At 40.7% G+C, this 18,962-nt stretch overlaps 2 protein-coding genes across 13 annotated transcripts in view; one reads left to right on the top strand and one right to left on the bottom strand.

The window, feature by feature from the left end:
* Nucleotides 1-4,268: 4,268 nt before the first annotated feature.
* LOC114284510 (uncharacterized) overlaps nt 4,269-18,962 on the bottom strand; it is a 58,832-nt gene continuing 44,138 nt past the window's right edge. For all 12 annotated transcript variants that reach the window (XM_082882527.1, XM_082882534.1, XM_082882528.1 and 9 more), the window contains 2 exons: nt 9,201-9,449; nt 4,269-4,831 (listed from right to left, as the gene is read on the bottom strand). In XM_082882527.1, coding sequence (XP_082738653.1) covers nt 4,551-4,831; nt 9,201-9,449 — 530 coding nt within the window. In that variant the 3' untranslated portion in view covers nt 4,269-4,550. The remainder of the gene's footprint in view (nt 4,832-9,200; nt 9,450-18,962) is intronic.
* LOC114306347 (ethylene-responsive transcription factor RAP2-3-like) lies at nt 16,938-17,522 on the top strand. The gene has a single exon (XM_028251561.2). The coding sequence runs from the start codon at nt 16,982-16,984 to the stop codon at nt 17,501-17,503; it is 522 nt and encodes a 173-aa protein (XP_028107362.2). The 5' UTR covers nt 16,938-16,981; the 3' UTR covers nt 17,504-17,522.

Here is an 18,962-nt window from a genome sequence, read left to right as displayed (position 1 = left end):
TAGAAGCTTAGCCCAACTTCTTTCCTTAATCCGTAGTGCGGCTCGAAGTATGTTCAGATTTGGGTAGCTGTAATAGGAGGCAAGATGAGCTAAGTCTGCAAAAAGGATACAACTGTTAAGTCGGTTATAACATCTGAAACCGAAGTACAAGAAAAAAATATAAAACCGAGGTAAACTTTACCAGGTTCTCCTTTCTTCCAGTTAATACTTCGGCCTGGGATTTGGGCTTGGTGATCCTCAAAATTGCCTGATACCTAGAAGAAGTCATCATCATTAACATCCTTATCCGGTGTATTTTTTATTATCTTTTCTCTACGTCGGCGTATCCTAAGGTAATAAACCCAGCCATCATCTTTGGAACCTATGGAGTATTGGTGGAAGATTTCGGCTAAACCGAGGTTCAGGCCTGTTTGGCGGTTTAGCTCGGCGATACCCATTATTATCCGGTATGTATTGGTGGATAGCTGGGTTGGGCATAGTCTGGTTTGCCTAAGAAATTCACAAATTAAAGGCTGGACCGAGAACCTTAGTCCGGTTTCTATAATGGATAAAACAGTAAAGGGGACGAAGCCTTGGTTATTCCACGGAATAGTTTTCTTCCTGGCTAAGGTAAGGTGTACATCGTCTGGAATGCCATAATCCCTTCGGAATTCGGCCATACCACCAGGGGTCTCTACCAAGTACCTATACTTACCCATTTGTATAATTTACCAATAAGTTATATCGGTGCAAAAATTGTGCCCAGTAGCTCGGTTGAGCGCACGCAGGAGTGCCTGGGTAACCTAAGTCTGCAAAGTAGAAAACAAAGGGGTTAAGCACAGATCATTGGACTGTGCTACAAATTAAAAACAAGGTAAATGAGCCCTGTTTCGGCTTTATGGGCTGGTTCTGTTTCGGTTCTGCACAACACTCGATAGTTCGGTTTGAACTTATTGTGCGCAAGATCGGTTTTCCTTTAGGATTTGTTATCTCGGTTCGAACAGTGGGTTTTTTGCTTCGGTTAAGCCACTAGGGGCAGCTTTCTGAGTTTGGTTTAGAAACTAAGAAAGCTGGCTTAGCCCCAAAGGGCTTAGCTCGGTTGAAGACTAAGGTTCTTAGTTCAATGTATTCAGACTTCGTTCGGTGATCTTATTTCGGCTAAAGTGAATCAGGAGGTTATTTTTTGAAGCTACTGTCATCTCCACAAGTCCTAGTTCGGCTATTGACTAAAGTAATCTACCACTAGCACAAAAACAGTATCCTAGTTCGGTTGGGGCGAGATTTTGGATCTAAAACTAGTTTTTTATAGAAGTTCATACACACATGAGCTCTGCTATTATTTTTTCGTGAAAGTACAGAAGCAAAAGCAATAAATGGAAGAAAGTGTTTGCAAAAAGCATACAAAACAAAACTATACAGATGGTAAAGCAGACAAAGAGCAAGAAGGATAGGCTTGCTTACCCGAATAAGAAAGAAGCTAGGAAATGGAGGCAATGGCAGCAATGGAGGCACGAACACAGCAAGCTCAAAACTCAGGGGCTCAGGAACAAGGGAGAGAAGAAGGTGAATGGTTCAAGAATGAAAAAGAGTGTTTGGTGAAATGAGAGAGAGGGAAAAGAAAAGGGAAGAAGCGGGAACTGTTCAAAAATTGCGAAACACGAAGATGGCGTTGACAGCTGCCTTTTACGAATGGGGACGTGCCACGTGTATACGGAAAGGGAAGCGTTACAGTCGTGATTGAACAGACGTTTTGACCGAACAAAGTGAAGCCCGAAGTAAAATTAGCTCGGCTGGAGAGCCTAAAGGTTTTTAGCTCGGCTGGAAAGGCTTAATAACTTCAGCTCGGTTGGACTGGTAATCCCAATCATGTTGTGCAGATGGAATTAAGGGGCAATTGAGAGGGTAATTTTTGGTAAAAATTGGGCCGAGCTATGAGATGGGCTTTGTGGCCCAAAGTGCCAAAGACTCGGTAAAAAGGCCGCAATGTTACTCCGGCCCAGGGAAGGCCGTAATGTTACTCCGGCCCAGGAAAGGCCGCAATATTACTCCGGCCAAGGAGAGGCAAGGCTACTCCGGCCTAAGAGAGACAAAGTTACTTCGGCACAGTGATTGTAAAAGATACTTCGGTCCGAAGGCAACTTGGAGTTATACCGGTATTGGGGTTAGACCGGCCGAAAGTCGTTGGTTCGGTCTAAGACCGTACCATGGGTTCTACATGGAAAGCTGAGATAAGAAAGGGAAAACACAAGAACCGAACTAAGGGTGAGTTCGGTTTACTCAATGGCTCTGCATAGCCAAGCTTATTTCGGTCATATAGTAGTTCGGCCAAAGTAAAAACCATCCCACTTGGTTTAAGCAGTGGGGGAGGGTGTAAAAGGATAAGCATTATCCTTAGGAGTATGAATCCTAGGAGGACTCGGCATGGAGGAATAAAAGTCCTACTAGGATTGTGCCACTGGAAACTTATAAAAGCTCACAAACATCACCTTGGAGGAGGTAATTGAACACAATCTTTCTGAGAACATAGAGCTTTGTCTATTTGTTAAGTTTTCTGACTTAGGCATCGGAGAGGTTTCCGGCACACACCCGCCAGCTAGCTCACGTTTGTGTTTTCAGGTAACAAAGCGACGTCGTACGGAGGAGCGTGGACTTGGTCAACAGGATTATACGAGGAGAATTATTTCTTCCCCGTACAATTAGTTATGGATTTGGTGGGATTGATTTTAAGAAGCATAAGCAACTGATTTCATTTCATTCCAAGGCGAGGGTCGTCACAATGGCTGGAAAGTCGGAGATGTCGGCATGAATGAATCCAAAGGAGAGAGAGACCAATGAAAGAAATTTCAGGGAAAGGTTGAGGAGTAATTAAGGGTGTGTTTTGATGTCTATTATAGTCATTTTGTTTTTAAGATATAATTGTCATTAAAAAAATATTTCATTAAATATGTATACAAAGGTAAGTAGGTGTGTGAGTTTCTCAAAGTATTTTAGAGTGTGAATCTTTAGATAACAAAAATTCAAAATTAAATTTACCAAAATTTATAGAACATTCCCTTTCATGTGAGCTCACTGAGCTATTTGCGAAAACCTCCTTTTTTTTTTTTTATAGAACTGTAGCAAGCTGCTATAATGGATTATGGAGGCCGTGATCGGTGCAGCTTAGGGGGCTGCGTATATATATATTTTTAATTATTATTTTTTTAAATAAATTATAAATACATTTACGAGTTTTGTTTAAAATATAAATTGTCCCTTATAATTTTAGAAATTATATCTTATCTTTTGAAATTTATAATTTTATAACATAATTTTATTAATAGATTATCAAATTAATTGACAGTTTTTAATGATATTAGAAATATATTTCAATTAATAATTTACGTAATTTTATTATTAAATATGAGAACAATTAGAAATTTCACTTTTTTAAGTAATTTTGATAAATAAAAAATTTCAGACAAAGAGATATTTACAATTTATATGTTAAACAAATTTCAGAGAGTGTATTTGTAATTTATCTTCTTTTTTTTTTCAATATATATATTTTGAGAGTATGTACTCGAATGTTTGATGTAATTTTTTATAACTTATGAGGCAAAGATACTTGAATTAATTGAAAATTTTAATTATTGAAAAATTGAGAACATTAATGTTTTAATTTATACTTTCGGATTAATTTTCTACTTTTGGTAATGAATTTTTTAGTTGACTTTTTGATTTTTTTGACTTTTTTTGCCTGACTTTTTTAGTCATTTGGATATTCTTGTTTGACTTTTTTAACTTTTTGATTTTGGAATGACAAAATTATCTTTAGTATAAAATGATGCTTTTTTGACTTTTTATTTGTATATAGGGTAGTTTGATACTTTTGTAACTTTTTTTTCTTTTTGTAATTTTATAATTTTTTTTTTTTATCTTTTGTGATTATATAGCCTCACAAAAATGCCAAACCAAGACTTACTAGAAACAACCGACTCGGAGTTCCATTAAAAAACATTTTTTTGGAGGCCCAAGTTGGCAATGACCTTTGTTCCAACTCAAGCTTATTGAAAAGAGGATTTTGATCCAATGATGTGAAGAACGAGAGATACTCAATTTGTAATGATTTTCTTGTGATTTTTATTAGATAAAACACATCAACAAATGACATATCTTAACATCTAAACTTAAAAATTCAATAAAATAACAATAAAATATTTTTAAACTACACATCCAAAAATGACATAATTTCACTTCAACTTTAAATTTGAATCATTAGATTATCACAATAAGATCATGACAAAATTATGTTGAGTGTGCCAAAATGACATTTATACCAGTAAAAAACTTGTCAAAATTTGACATTTTAATGCTATTCCATGTCAAATTATAATGATTGATAGAAAAAAATGATATTACAAATCAAATGTTCAACTCGCCGTGCCCTAATTTCATTGTGCCCTAATTTCATTATATTTTGAAATGAACAATGAATCCTAAGAAGAGAAAAATGTACATAACTCAGCTGTTCTCATTTCCATTTGCTTGTTCTTCTTCTTATTTATTTTTAATTTTTAATTTTTACCTATAATTTAAATCCCAGATGAGGATGTCCGGTTTATCCTTTGGGCACCCAATTTTGGACCAGCAGGTTTCGCACCTCGTCCTCGCCCAGCTGACAAAGGTTTGGCCCTTGTGGTAGGTGGAGCAGCAGCAATGGCAGACCATGGATCGTCATTGTCAACTGTTCCACTGGTTTTCAAGTTCAAAGGTTTTGAAGTCGATCTGGGAGGAGGGGCAGCTATCAAACCCCACAAGTCATCATCTTCGGCTTTGGTAATCTTCAGAGTATTTTTTGGTACCAAACTTGAAACTGAGAAAATAAAAAATCTCACATTAGATAGAGACTTCTCTGAAAAAGTAATCATATATAAAAACAGCTTAAAAGGAAGGTTTGACTTTAAGAAGTCAACACTTAGAGGTACAATTATTAATAACAATAAAATAAATAAATAAACAAACAAACAAGGAATGAAAGAAAAAGGTATTATTACTTTAAGAAGTCAACACCTAGATATATAATTATTAATTTAATAATAATAAAATAAATAAATAAACAAACAAACACGCCATAGTAAACAATTGTTGGTTGTTCATAACTGTCTAGTACCTTTTGTTAAAACCTACCATCACCTACTACACCTACCACCACCTACTACCACCTACTACACACCTACCACTACCACCTACTACCACCTACTCCACTACATCTCCTATATAAGGAGCCCCTCACCATTTGTAATATATAACATACATCAATCAATAATACATACAATTTATTCTCTCTCTATCAATTTATTTTACATGGTATCAGAGCAAGGTTAAGCTCTTGGTATTCTTCGCCTTCCGGCGGGCGGCAACTTTGTCTTGACCGCCCGCCGGACCTCAACCAATTTGAGACCTCCATCAACTCGCAAGACCTCTCTCATACTTTCTCTTTCTAGAACAAGCCATGGCTCGAAACCATGCGGGTTGAAGTCAGATCTGTCATCGAATAACACCAGCTTCTTCTCCTCCTTCTTGTCTCTGAAATCCCTAAAGCTGAAGACGAAGCAGCAGGCTCTCCTGATCCGAGTCACTATCCTCGACCTGCTTCTACATCTTCAAGCTTGCCTCCTGCTGTTAGCGGATCTCTTACAGATCTTAGTTCCCATACTGCACAGTTGGGACATCCAGGGTCAAGTTTCCAAGGTAGTTTACCTTTGTATCAACCTGGGGCAAATTTAGGGTCACGGGGGCCTTCACCCCCTATTCCAAGTGCGAATGGAAGTGGATTAGCTATGCCAATGTACTGGCAAGGATTTTATGGCCCCCCAAATGGTCTCCCTCAGTTGCACCAGCAAACTTTGCTTAGGCCAACACCTGGACTATCAATGCCTCCTTCCATGCAGCAGCCGATGCAGTATTCTGGATTCAATGCCCCTTTTCCAACTGGAGCATCTAACTTGCCTGGTTCAAACTTGCCAGAATATCCTTCTCCCCCCTCTCTCTCTGCATCTCTACTCTCTCTCTCTCTAAAAAAAACCAGGGGACTGCAGTTTGATTTCTTGCTCGGTCTGTTCTGCTGCTGCAACTATGGCGGCAGAGACTTCTAGATCTACTTCATCGGCCGATTCTTACATCGGCAGCTTGATTAGCTTGACTTCCAAGAGTGAAATGAGATACGAGGGCGTTTTGTACAAAATCAACACTGAAGAGTCCAGTATTGGATTGCGAAACGTGAGATCATTTGGAACGGAAGGACGGAAAAAGGATGGTCCACAAGTTCCTCCGAGTGACAAGGTTTATGAGTACATACTATTCCGTGGAAGTGATATCAAGGATTTACTGCACCTGTTCAGACCTCACCTCCCATTAACAATGATCCAGCTATTATTCAGTCTCCCTTTAAACCCTCTCTTTTCCTTTCTTTTTCTTTTAATATTTACCTCTACTACCTTTTGTCTTTCAAATAAAGCCATCACCTTACACCATACACTACCAGCGCACATGCTTTCCATTAATATATTATTATTATTATTATTATTAAAAAAAATAAAAATAAAAAAACACGATTTTATTATTCCACCACTCTTCTTTTCTTTAAACATAACACCCTCTCTCCACTCATTCCTTTTATTATTTTTATTATGCACACACTCAGACTCCATGTGCTTTTTGACCCTTTTTATCCACCCTTACACACACCCACAAATATATTTTGATTACCCTTCCAAACCAAACACTCTCCATTTTTTTTTTTATTTGTTCTGATATTCAACGTTGAAAAAAAAAAAAAAAAAAAAAAACGAAGAAGACGAACTGCACACCAAACTCATTTTATTCATATCGGGGCTCACCCCGATCACCATTTTACACCACAAAAAAAAAAAAAAAACAAAACAAAAAAACACAACACAACACAACCCACACACAACAACCTCATCCACAGGCGGGGTTTTTTCTTCTCTACTCTGCCGCCGGTCTTTTCTTCTTGCCTCCGTCCTGGGTGGCCCTTGCCGGTGTTGCCTCCGTGTTTCCCACTCCACTGGGCACGATCACTACTCCCTGCTCCTCCACTGCAGCATATGGCGGCCCTCCAAATCGGAACATCACGATGGCCTTCCGCTTCAGCTCCTTATTTTCCGCCTTTAGCACACTTATCTCTGCTCGCGCATCCTTATACATGCGTTGGAGCAGAGCCAGTTGGGCGTTTAACTGCTGCACCTCATTTGTCCTACTCTGCAGCCGGTGCGACAAATTTATGACTGCAGTCATGGTCTCCACGCATAACTTCAATGTATACTGATTGGCCTCAATATCTGTTTGTGCTGCCATTCTTTGCTCCACAGACCGCATAGGAAAGGTCAGCGGAGCAAACTCAGGGGCACTTGGTTGAGGTTCATGGGCAACCGCACCGGCTATCTCTCTTGTGGACTCGTTGAGGTCGGGAAAGAGAGTGAGCAGACCACGGGAAGAAGAGGCCATGTTCTGGGTAGCTGAACGGGAAGAAGAGGCCATGTTTTTGGGTTGCTGAGTGTTTCAGCGAAGTAGCGATTTCCGACTGGTACTTTCAGAGAAGGATTGGTTACAGAGTGTTTACAGAGTATTTCAGAATGCAAATGTTCGGCGGTTTCAGACTGGTTTGCACAGCCTCTGCCTCAACCTTGGTTAAATAGCCAAGGCAGACACGCGCATCGCGCGCCACTTGACGCCAGACGACAAAACGGGCGCGCAAGCCAATGTGGTGACGCACCTCGCCATCATGTCCGGCACATCTTTTTATGACTTGGGCACGCCTTTTGATGGCACGCCTTTTGATGGCACGCCTTTTTATGGATTGGGCACGCCTTTTGATGGCACGCCTTTTGAAAGATTGGGCACACCTTTTGAGGGTGCGACTTTTTAAGGGTCCGACAAGACTCTGTAAACTGTCCCGACATTGATTCCGGTTAGCTCCTTCATGGGTCCGACAAGACTCTGTAAACTGTCCCGAAATTGATTCCGGTTAGCTCCTTTATGGGTCCGACAAGACTTTGTAAACTGTCCCGACATTGATTCCGGTTAGTTTCTACAAGGGTCCAGCAAGACTCCGTAAACTGTCACAACAACTGTCACAACATTGTCTGCTACAACGGTCCGACATGATCCCATAAACTGTCTTCTACATCGGTCCGACACGAGCCAGTGTCTTCTACATCGGTCTGCCATAACCATACAGTCTTCTACAACGGTCTGACACGACCATACAGTGTCTCCTATCCATTTTTTATTTTTCAGATTATTTTTCTTGTTTTGTTACTCTCTCCAAACTCAAGTTGGTTAGTTCCTATCCCTCTTGAGTTTGCGGGGGGCTGTTAAAACCTACCATCACCTACTCCACCTACCACCACCTACTACCACCTACTACACACCTACCACTATCACCTACTACCACCTACTCCACTACATCTCCTATATAAGGAGCCCCTCACCATTTGTAATATATAACATACATCAATCAATAATACATACAATTTATTCTCTCTCTATCAATTTATTTTACACCTTTTTTGGGTTGGATTAAATACATAGCTATGTGGTGGCAAAAAGGACATGGCACCAAGCAAGATTATCAAGTGTGTTATCAATTTGCAGGTGAAGTTCTGATATACATACATAAAGTAATATGTGTTGCTCTTCAAACAAAATCACTACCCTTTTGTGGAATGACAAAATAAATAAATATATCAAATTCAATAATTCACCTAGCCCAATGATTTATTTAACTCGGAGGCTGAATGTTAATACTGTACATTAGAAGTCTTATTTCCTTCCATCTTCTTTCCCACAGTAAAAAAAATACAATAAAATGAGGTCTCTATCATCTCTCTTTTTTTACCCCCACACCATCTCTTCTTCCCTACTCCAGTTTTCCCTCCTACAAAACAGGCTATTAATGAGTTCTACCTCATAAAATGAGGTCTCTATCATCTCTCTATTAATCTAAAGCAGTAAACTAATAGTCTTTTTGTAAATATGTTTGTGCCCTTTGTCCGTGATTATGAACTTAATACTGTACCTATAGTTTTGGTTAGGACTTCCCAATAGACTGTATGGTACCATGGTCAAGGTACTCAGGCATGAACTGGGAATATCACTTGTCTGATTAAAGGATGGATTTGTAAAACCACCACACCAAGAAGTTGACTGGATGTTATTACCATGTGTTTTTGGTTGTGAGACAGGCCACTTTTGAGCTGCTTGGATGTTTGTGAGAGCTGGAGAAGGCTTTGGTTCCTCAAGTGGCTCGACGTCGTCCCACCCATCTTTGTCACTTTCATGCTCTTCTTGAAGTTCATTTTCAACTTCTCCCCAGCCTTCAGTTGATGTAGGGGACACGGGAGCAGGTTGATCGGCAGTATCTGCACTGTAACTTACATGGACTGGCATTGGGCTACCACTATCTGTCACTGCAGTGATCACAAGAAATTGAAATCAGAGATTGATGCGTTTATAGACATAGAAATTGAAGTAGCTTTCAACAGAAATCAGAAGCAAATCAACTGCATATATCTGTTTATTTGATAATTGGTCTAGCCACCAAACAGTTCCTGAAACCTGAAGCAAATTATTTCAGCTGAAAATTTCCAAAATAATGAATGCACCACTGTACCCCAAGACAGGAGCAAAAGTTGCATAATCAATTGACTCAAGCTGTTTCAGTAATGTTGTTAAAGCATATCTAGAATATATTATTTTCCATATTCGTTAGGTTTTCATATTTCTAAAGGTTTCCTTATTGTCATGATTTCTTGATTAGCACTCCATATAAGTCCTATATATAGGCCACCTTTTGTAATAGTTCAATACAACAATATTATACAACATTATTCAATATATAGATTTTATCTTTTCTCTCTCTTTTTTCTTCTCTCTCCGTACAATTATCTTAATATGGTATCAGAGCCTATGAAGCACGGACACGGACACGCGACACGACACGGACACGCAAAAACGCAAATTTTCAAAAAATACGGGACACGACACGCTGGGGACACGTTCAATATATATAATTTTTTTTATATATTATATGTAAAATTAAAAAATATATACTAATTTTATTTATTTTATTTATTATATGTAAAATTAAAAAATATATACTAATTTTATTTATTTATTTTATTTATTATATGTAAAATTAAAAAAAATATATATTATTTGTATTTATTTATATTATTTATTTACAAAAGAAAGGCATAAAAAAGAAAAAAGGAATAAAGAGGGAGAGACAGACACGGTATAAGGAAGAGGGAAAGAAAGTGAGAGGCAAGAGCGAGAGCGAGAGGCAGACACGATTAGAGAGCGAGAGGCGACACCAGAGAGAGATGGACAGAGAGAGAGGAGATGAAGACGATGAGAGACGAACAGGTTCTTCCTCGATCTAGCCTCGACAGGTTCTTTCTCTCTCTCTCTCTTTCTCTTTCTCTCTATCTTCAATGGGTTAGGTCTCTGGTTAGGGTTTCTGTTTACAACGTGTCCACAACGTGTCAAGCGTGTCCGAAAGAGTGTCCACCTGCAAAAATTCAAAAAAAAAAACAGGGACACGTTAGGTCGAGTGTCGGACACGTGTCTACCGCGTGTCCGACGCGTGTCCGTGTCCAACACCCATACGCTGCCTCCAGCGACGTGTCCGTGCTTCATAGATCAGAGCTATAAAATTCCGGTATGTGTTTCTTTCCAGTCTGTGTTTCCTTCGCTGCCCACTAGAGTTTTTTTTTTAGACATACCGGTGTTTGTCCCAATCTCCAGAAACCAATAAACCACGATGTCCTCTGCTGGTCCAATCCCAGCCTTCTGCTCCTTTATCACTCAAAATCCTTTTTTTTTTTTGGTGCTTCCGCACTCTCTCAGTTCTCTCCGTTTCAACCTCAAATAGGTTTCTATCTTAAAACCTGTTTGAGTTTGAAGGGGGTAATACACCTATATCATAGTAAGCATGGTGATACACCATGTGAACCATCCAAGCTGCCCCTTGGCGCACCACCTAAGTCGCCCCCTGCCGCACCCTGTCATAAGCCCCCCTTGGCACACTTTTTCATCTGTCGCCATCACTGTTCAGCACCACGTCATAAGTTACATGGGTGCCAAGTTTGCTGGTTTAACATCTGTTCCTATTCAAGCACCTCACAAGGCCCATCACATCAGTCGCCCCTAGCAAGCTCCTCTCACGGTGAACACACCGTTCAACATCGCCCCTAGCAAGCCCTTTTTGTTTGCCCTAGCAACAAACTGTAATAACCCGACCCTCGTACATGTTTTCTGATATATCTTCAGACCCTATTTTGTGTTTTTGAATGCTTATTGTGAAATCCTATGCGAAATTAAGGTTAAGTAAGTGAACTCCATGTCTAAGGGTGTCTATCTGTTTAAACAAGAAAAAGTATTTGTTACATAAGAATGTTTAAATCAGAAATTGGAAGCCTTAGGGGCTTAATTATCTGAAATTGATTTTATATATGTGATCAGCATAATTTTTAGGTAATATTAAGCATTTTTGAGAAATTTCAATTTCGGATGTTTAAACGATTGATTTTGTCCTTATTCAATCTATATATATATATATATATGTGTATAAGCTTCTTATTGAGCTCAAGACTTACGAACCTTCTCATAAAATATTCCCTGCGAGAAAAGTGAAGAGAGGATAGGAAGAAGGAAGAAGTGAGAGAGATTGAAGCTAAGGGCATACTCCGGGAGGAACAAGCACGTCATCACAACACTGTGAGCAGTAGTACGCTTCACATATAATGATTGTCATTAGCATTCTATTAACGCATGATTATTATATATGTAATTATGAGAATGAAGCCAAGCATGAAAAGAAATAAAGAAAAGAATGAAATACTTTCACATGACTCGAAGTTTTGTAAGACTCGGGGCCTATGGCCGTTCCGTATAAATTGTTATGATACGAAACAAAGTGCTACGAAGTGAGTCACCTCTAGAATCCGTGTGAGACAACTCTTGAGTTCATACAAGCATGTTCAAGGGCTTAATGCCAAATAATTCAAGGGCTTAATGCCAAATGTTTCAAGGGCTTAATGCCAACTTACTCAAGGGCCTCGTGCCATCATGTTTAAGGGCTTTGTGCCACTATGTTTAAGGGCTTTGTGCCACTATGTTTAAGGGCTTTGTGCCACTACGTTTAAGGGCTTATAGCCATCATGTTTCCAGATATTATGTTTCAAGCCATTACGTTTCAAAAATGGGCCTAAGGCCGTTATGACATTAGTACAGAATCAGACTAGCTATGCGTGCATCTTCTTACGCTTGATGCATTATATTTCAAGTTAAGCATCGTTTTATTTAAGTATTACTATTCACTGAGTCTGGCTCACTCTGTGTTATGTCTGTTTCTGTAGGTAACCAACCTGGTGGTCAGTCCTAGCCATGACGCCTGCTTTTCTTTTGTCAACCTTCGTATGTTCAGGCACTGTGCAAGGCCATTTATTTTGTGAAGTCTGTTAAGATGTTGGCTTACTGTTTGATTGCCACTTAAGGTCGAATGTATATAACTTCAATAGTTTTGTTTTTGTATATGCCCAATTATGGGGCTGGGACTGCACATGTGTATGTATATAACCGATGCTCTGTGATATAGTTGGGACTTTATCTATCTACTATGGTACATGTGATGTATGAGATCCTGGCATGTAGAAGTAGCTCAATGGAGTTCATATGTTTCATTATTTTCATATTACGTGCTTCCGGTAAGGCCCCGTATTTCATGTACATCAGGTTAAATGTACGTTTCTGAATAGGTCATGCCCAAACTTTTAGGGGCAAGTTTAGGGCGTGACAAATGGTATCAGAGCACGAGTTGCTATCTCACACACAGATCCATTGAGCTTTAGGGTGTCTAGAAAAGATTTAGGTATCATGCATGACACCCCGAAAGTATAGAAGAGATCGATGGCAACGTTATATGAACTCTGATAATGCTAACAATTTGAAATTATGTCTATTGTACATAATTGATTGTTATATAGGCTATGGTGAGGACAAGGACAGAAGATGCGGAAGATGCTACTTTTGCACGGTTGGATAGGATGGAGAGAATGATTATGGAAATAGCGGAAACCCTAAGGCAACAACAGCAACAGCCTCAACAACAACCGCCACCGCCACCGGGGCCTCCACCGGCAGTACAAGACTTCCATGCTGGAGACCGGACCATTACCCTTACTAAGGAGTTTAAAAAGACGAAACCGCCATCCTTTAAAGGAGGAATAGAGCCCATGAAAGCAGAGGCATGGGTGTTGGGAATAGAGAAATTATTTGAAGTTTTCCCTTGCACTGAAGCTCAAAAGGTGCAACTGGCTGCCTTTAGCCTTGAGGACGAGGCATGGAGATGGTGGATGCTTACGAGAACTATACATCAAGGATTGACATGGGACAGGTTCTTGGAGTTGTTTTATGATAAATATTTCCCTCAAAGTATGCGAGATAAGAAGGTGACTGAATTTGAAACTCTCAGACAAGGGAACAAGACTGTTGCTGACTATGAAGCTCAATTTGCAGAGTTAGCCCGGTTTGCACCTCATATGGTAGATACGGATTATAAGAAGGCACGAAAATTTGAAGGGGGATTACGGGGTGCTATTCTGGACCGAGTCAATATGTTGAAGTTGCCTACCTATGTAGATGTGTTGGAGAGGGCCGTCATAGCGGAAGGAAATATTGCTGCACAAAATCGAATTTCTGAATGGAAGGGGAAAAGACAAAACAGCCAACGGTCGAAGGGGTCAACTACTCCACCAAACAAGAAGCAAAATTCAGGGACTTCACATGCTTCTACCCCTAGTCAGGATTCAATTCCCGTATGTGTGGAGTGTGGAAAGAAGCATCGTGGAATATGCTACCTGAAGTCTGGAGCCTGCTTTCAGTGTGGGAAAACGGGTCATGTGATAAAGGATTGCCCTCAGAGGAAGCAGCAACAAAGTGACAATAGGACTACTACCAGTTCAGTGGGGTCTGCACCAACTACCAACCCCAAGGCACCGGCCAAACCAACTAACAATAAAGATACCGCGAGACAAGGCAGGGTGTTCTCATTGGTTCCAGGAGATGTGCAAACTGCGGCAACAGTGGCGTCAAGTACATTTATTGTTCACGGTCATTCTGCCCATGTATTGTTTGATTCTGGTTCCACCCACTCTTTTGTGTTGAAACTATTTGCTCCTAATTTAGATAAAACTGAAGAAAACTTGTCTTATATATTATGTGTGTCATCACCTTTGGGAGACCCTATGATCTGTACTTCTGTATATTTAGCTTGTGACCTCCAACTTGGGGATAGTTGGGTGCATGCTAATCTGTTACCTCTCGACATGACCTATTTTGACGTTATTCTGGGAATGGATTGGTTGAGTGAATATGGGGCGACTATAGACTGTTTGACTAAGTAAATTAATTTCCACCCTCCGGGACAGTCAGAGTTTGTTTTCCAGGGACAGGAAGTGACTTCTCCACCTTATTTGATTTCGGCAGCTAGGGCCTGTAAATTAATTCAGAAAGGGTGTCAGGGGTATTTATGCAGCGTTTTGGAGGGGCAAGTGATGAATGGGGACGTTAACATGATTCCAGTTGTTTGTGAATTTCCGGATGTTTTTCCGGAGGAGTTACTAGGGCAATTAATAGACCGTGAAATTGAATTTATAATTGATGTAGCATCGGGAACTCAACCCATTTCTAAGACTCCCTATAGGATGTCACCAGTCGAGATGAAGGAATTAAAAATTCAGTTGCAAGATTTACTGGACAAAGGATTCATCCGTCCAAGTGTGTCTCGGTGGGGTGCACCAATTTTATTTGTGAAGAAGAAGGATGGAACACTCCGGCTTTTTATCGATTACAGGGAACTTAATAAAGTAACAATCAAGAATAAGTACCCGTTGCCAAGGATCGATGATTTATTTGACCAACTTCAAGGGGCACAAGTCTTTTCCAAAATCGATCTACGGTCCGGATACCATCAATTAAAGGTCAAAGCTGATGATATCGAGAAGACGGCTTTTCGAACCCGATATGGCCATTATGAATTTTTGGTTATGCCCTTTGGAGTGACTAACGCCCTAGCAGCCTTTATGGATTTGATGAACCGCGTCTTCAAGCCCTATTTGGATGAATTTGTGGTGGTCTTTATTGATGATATTTTAATCTATTCAGAGAATGCAGAAGATCATGAGAATCATCTTCGCTTGATCCTTCAAACCCTTCGGGAAAAGAAACTGTATGCAAAGCTGAAGAAATGTGAATTCTGGCTGCTAAAGGTGGCATTTCTGGGGCATGTTATCACAAAGGAAGGGGTTTCTGTTGATCCACACAAGATGGAGGCGATCGCGAATTGGCCAACTCCTACTAATGTGACTGAAGTGCGTAGTTTTATGGGGTTAGCCGGCTATTACAGACGGTTTGTTCAAGATTTTTCCAAAATTGCTGTGCCGCTTACACAACTGACTCGGAAGGGAGTTGCATTTGAATGGTCAGAAGAGCGAGAATCTGCTTTCCAAGAATTGAAGATAAGGTTGACTACAGCACCAGTGCTAGTCTAACCATCCGGTACTGAAGGGTTTGTAATCTACAGTGATGCTTCCCATAAAGGATTTGGTTGTGTACTTATGCAAAATGGCAAAGTTATCGCCTATGCTTCTCGTCAATTGAAACTCCATGAGAAGAATTATCCCACGCATGATCTTGAGTTAGCAGCAGTAGTCTTTGCTTTGAAGATATGGAGACACTATCTATATGGCACTACTTGCGAAGTGTGCACTGACCATAAAAGTCTCAAATACCTTTTTACTCAAAAAGAGTTGAATATGCGGCAGCGACGGTGGTTGGAACTTATTAAAGATTATGATTTGCAGATCCATTACCATCCTGGCAAAGCCAATGCGCTTAGTCGAAAAAGTATGGGGACTTTAACCAATTTGGTTACAGGGCAAAAGGAATTAGCAGATGAATTGGCTAAAATGGAAGTGGACCTTATATTACATGGACAGGAAGCTTCAATGGCAGCAGTGATGGCCCAACCAACCTTACTTAAGGAAATTAAATTGCATCAGATGGAAGATGAAACTTTAAAGAAGATAGGTGGTGAGTTAGGGACCAAGTCGAAACCGGGATTTAGTTTGGTAGATATGGTGCTCAAATTTCAAAACCGAGTATGTGTCCCCAATGTGTTGAACCTTAAACAAAAGTTGATGGAAGAAGCACATACCTCAAGATTTTCAATGCATCCAGGGAGTACCAAAATGTACCAAGATTTGAAACAAAATTTGTTAGAATTTACCATCACCCACCACCACTACCACCTCACCTACTCCACTATCACCTACCACCACTACCACCTCACCTACTCCACTAAACCTAACCCACTACACCACTACCACCTCCACTTCACCTACTCCACCACTCCATCTCCACTTCACATCTCCTATATATAGGAATCAATGTAAACATCAGAAAATACACAACATCACTTATCAATCAATAATACATCAGTTATTTTACATGGTATCAGAGCAAGGTTAAGAACCTGATCATTCTGCTTCACCAGCGGGCGGCAGCCTCGCCTTGGCCGCCCGCCGGACCTCTACACATACCCTGACTCCGCTGTAACTTCATCTTCCTCTCCTCACTATTGAAGAACTCTGCTATTAGCCCTCTTCTTTCTTTCTTCGTCACATATGTTGACAGTACCGGTTACGAAGAAACCGACCAAGAACGGCCAGTTCCGACTCCATTCTCGCCGGAAGAAAACAGGCCACGGATCGAACTTTGCTAACCAACCATTGCTAGACTCTCCCAAGAGAAAACTCTCTCTCTGCAAATCTCTCTAGTTGCTATCATAACCCCAATCTCCATACTCACCATCAACCTCTTCAATCAAACCTCTTCTTCTTCTAAAACTCTCTCTCTCTACAGAAGTAACGCCAAGAAGATGTGCGGCGGTGCTATCATCTCCGACTTCGTCCCAGCCCACTGCGGCCGGAAACTGATGACGGACGATCTCTGGTCGGAGCTCGATCCGTTCTCCGATCACTTCGGTCTGGACCTTTCAAGTTCAAATCAGTCTGAGAAGAAGACCAAATCTCGCAAGCCGAAGCAACTCAACAAAGGGACGAGCGAGAAAGCTGCGCGGACGAAAAGTGAGACTCAGAGGACTCGAAAGAACGCGTACAGAGGAATCAGGCAAAGGCCATGGGGGAAGTGGGCGGCTGAGATTCGCGATCCTCATAAAGGCGTCCGAGTCTGGCTCGGAACCTACAACACGGCTGAGGAAGCAGCCAGAGCCTACGACGAGGCCGCCAAACGTATCCGCGGTGATAAGGCCAAGCTCAACTTTGCTCAATCACCGCCACCGCTGCCGCCACCGGCTAAGAGGCAGTGCGTCAACCCCGAGTCGACTCAGATTAAGAATCAATTCATGGATTTTGGGTTCCAACCCCAACAACCCTATTAGGAGTTTCGAACTTAACCTCCGAGCTTCAGAGGAAATCCATGGCGGAAATTCCAACTCTGCTTTGAAAACCTTTCTATACATGTTCATGAGGTTCTCATCTTGAAATCACCAAATAAAAAAAAAAAATAATAATAATAATAAAATAAAATAAAATAAAAATAAAACAATCAGAAAGAAGAACATATAGAATCTCACACACGGCATACACATGCACGACATCTCTCTCTCACTTTACTTTTTCCTCCATCACATCCCACCCAACCTGTCTCCACTCTTATTTGAATTTTTTTTTTTCTTTTCTTTTTCTTTTGCCTTTTCTTATCATGACACCCACGTGCCATGTCCCTCTGTTTTTTGACAAGTTCTTTTCTTTTTCTTCTCTTATCCCCATCTTTATTTATTTATTTATTTATTTTTTGTTTTCATATATATATATATATATATATATATATATTTTTAAAAAATAAAACAAAAAATAAAAAAAATAAAATAAATAAAATAATAATAAATAAATAAAATAAAATAAAATAAAATTCCACAATCCATTCACCATCTCGGTCCGATCACATTTTTTACACTAGGATCAACCCCGATCCCATTTTTACAGAAAAAAAAAAAAAAACAAACAAACAAACACACAAAACAACAACCACACCCACAGTGGGATTTTTCTTCTCTATTCTGCTGCAGGTCTCTTCTTCTTACTTTTCTCTTGGTTGTCCCGTGACTGCCCAGCCTCCATGCTTCCTAGACCACCAAGCAAGTTGCCTCCTCCATACTCCTCCACTGCAGCATATGGCGGACCCCCGAATCGGAACATCACGGTGGCCTTCCGCTTCAGCTCCTTATTTTCCGCCTTTAGCACACTTATCTCTGCTCGCGCATCTTTATACATGCGTTGGAGCAGAGCCAGCTGGGAGGTTAACTGCTGCACCTCATTTGTCCTACTCTGCAGCCGGTTCGACAGGTTTGTGACCGCCGTCATGGTTTCCACACATGACTTCAGTGTATACTGATTGGCCTCCACATCCGACTGTACTGCCATTCTTTGCTCCACAGACCGCATCGGAAAGTTCAACGGAGCAAACTCCGGGGCACTTGGTTGAGTTTCCAGTGCCACCGCACCAGTTCTCTCTCTCGTTGACTCGTTGAGGTCGGGAAAGAGGGTGAGTAGCCCGCGGGAAGACGAGGCCATTTTCTGGGCAACAGAGTGTTACAGAATATCTCTCGCAACAGAGTGTTACAGACTCTCTCTCTCAGCACAACGAAGAGTTTTTTCAGAGGCTTTTTAGAAGTTTTTTGTCTGCCTCAGCCTCTGCCTCAACCTTGGTTTAAATAGCCAGGGCCGATCCGCGCATCGCGCGCCACTTGCCGACAGACGACAAACGGGCGCGCCAACCAAGGCACTCACGTGCCTCGCCATCATGTCAGGCACGCCTTTTTTGAAAGATTGGGCACA

This window comes from Camellia sinensis, chromosome 8 (genome assembly GCF_055761805.1).
Source record: "Camellia sinensis isolate YWXY chromosome 8, ASM5576180v1, whole genome shotgun sequence".
NCBI classification, from domain to species: domain Eukaryota; kingdom Viridiplantae; phylum Streptophyta; class Magnoliopsida; order Ericales; family Theaceae; genus Camellia; species Camellia sinensis.
The sequence above is the reverse complement of the archived record's forward strand: the minus strand, read 5'-3'. Positions and strand labels throughout refer to the sequence as shown.

Excerpts from the sequence above, each read along its gene's own strand:
- LOC114306347 (XM_028251561.2), top strand. The coding sequence starts at position 16,982 with ATGTGCGGCGGTGCTATCATCTCCGACTTCGTCCCAGCCCACTGCGGC.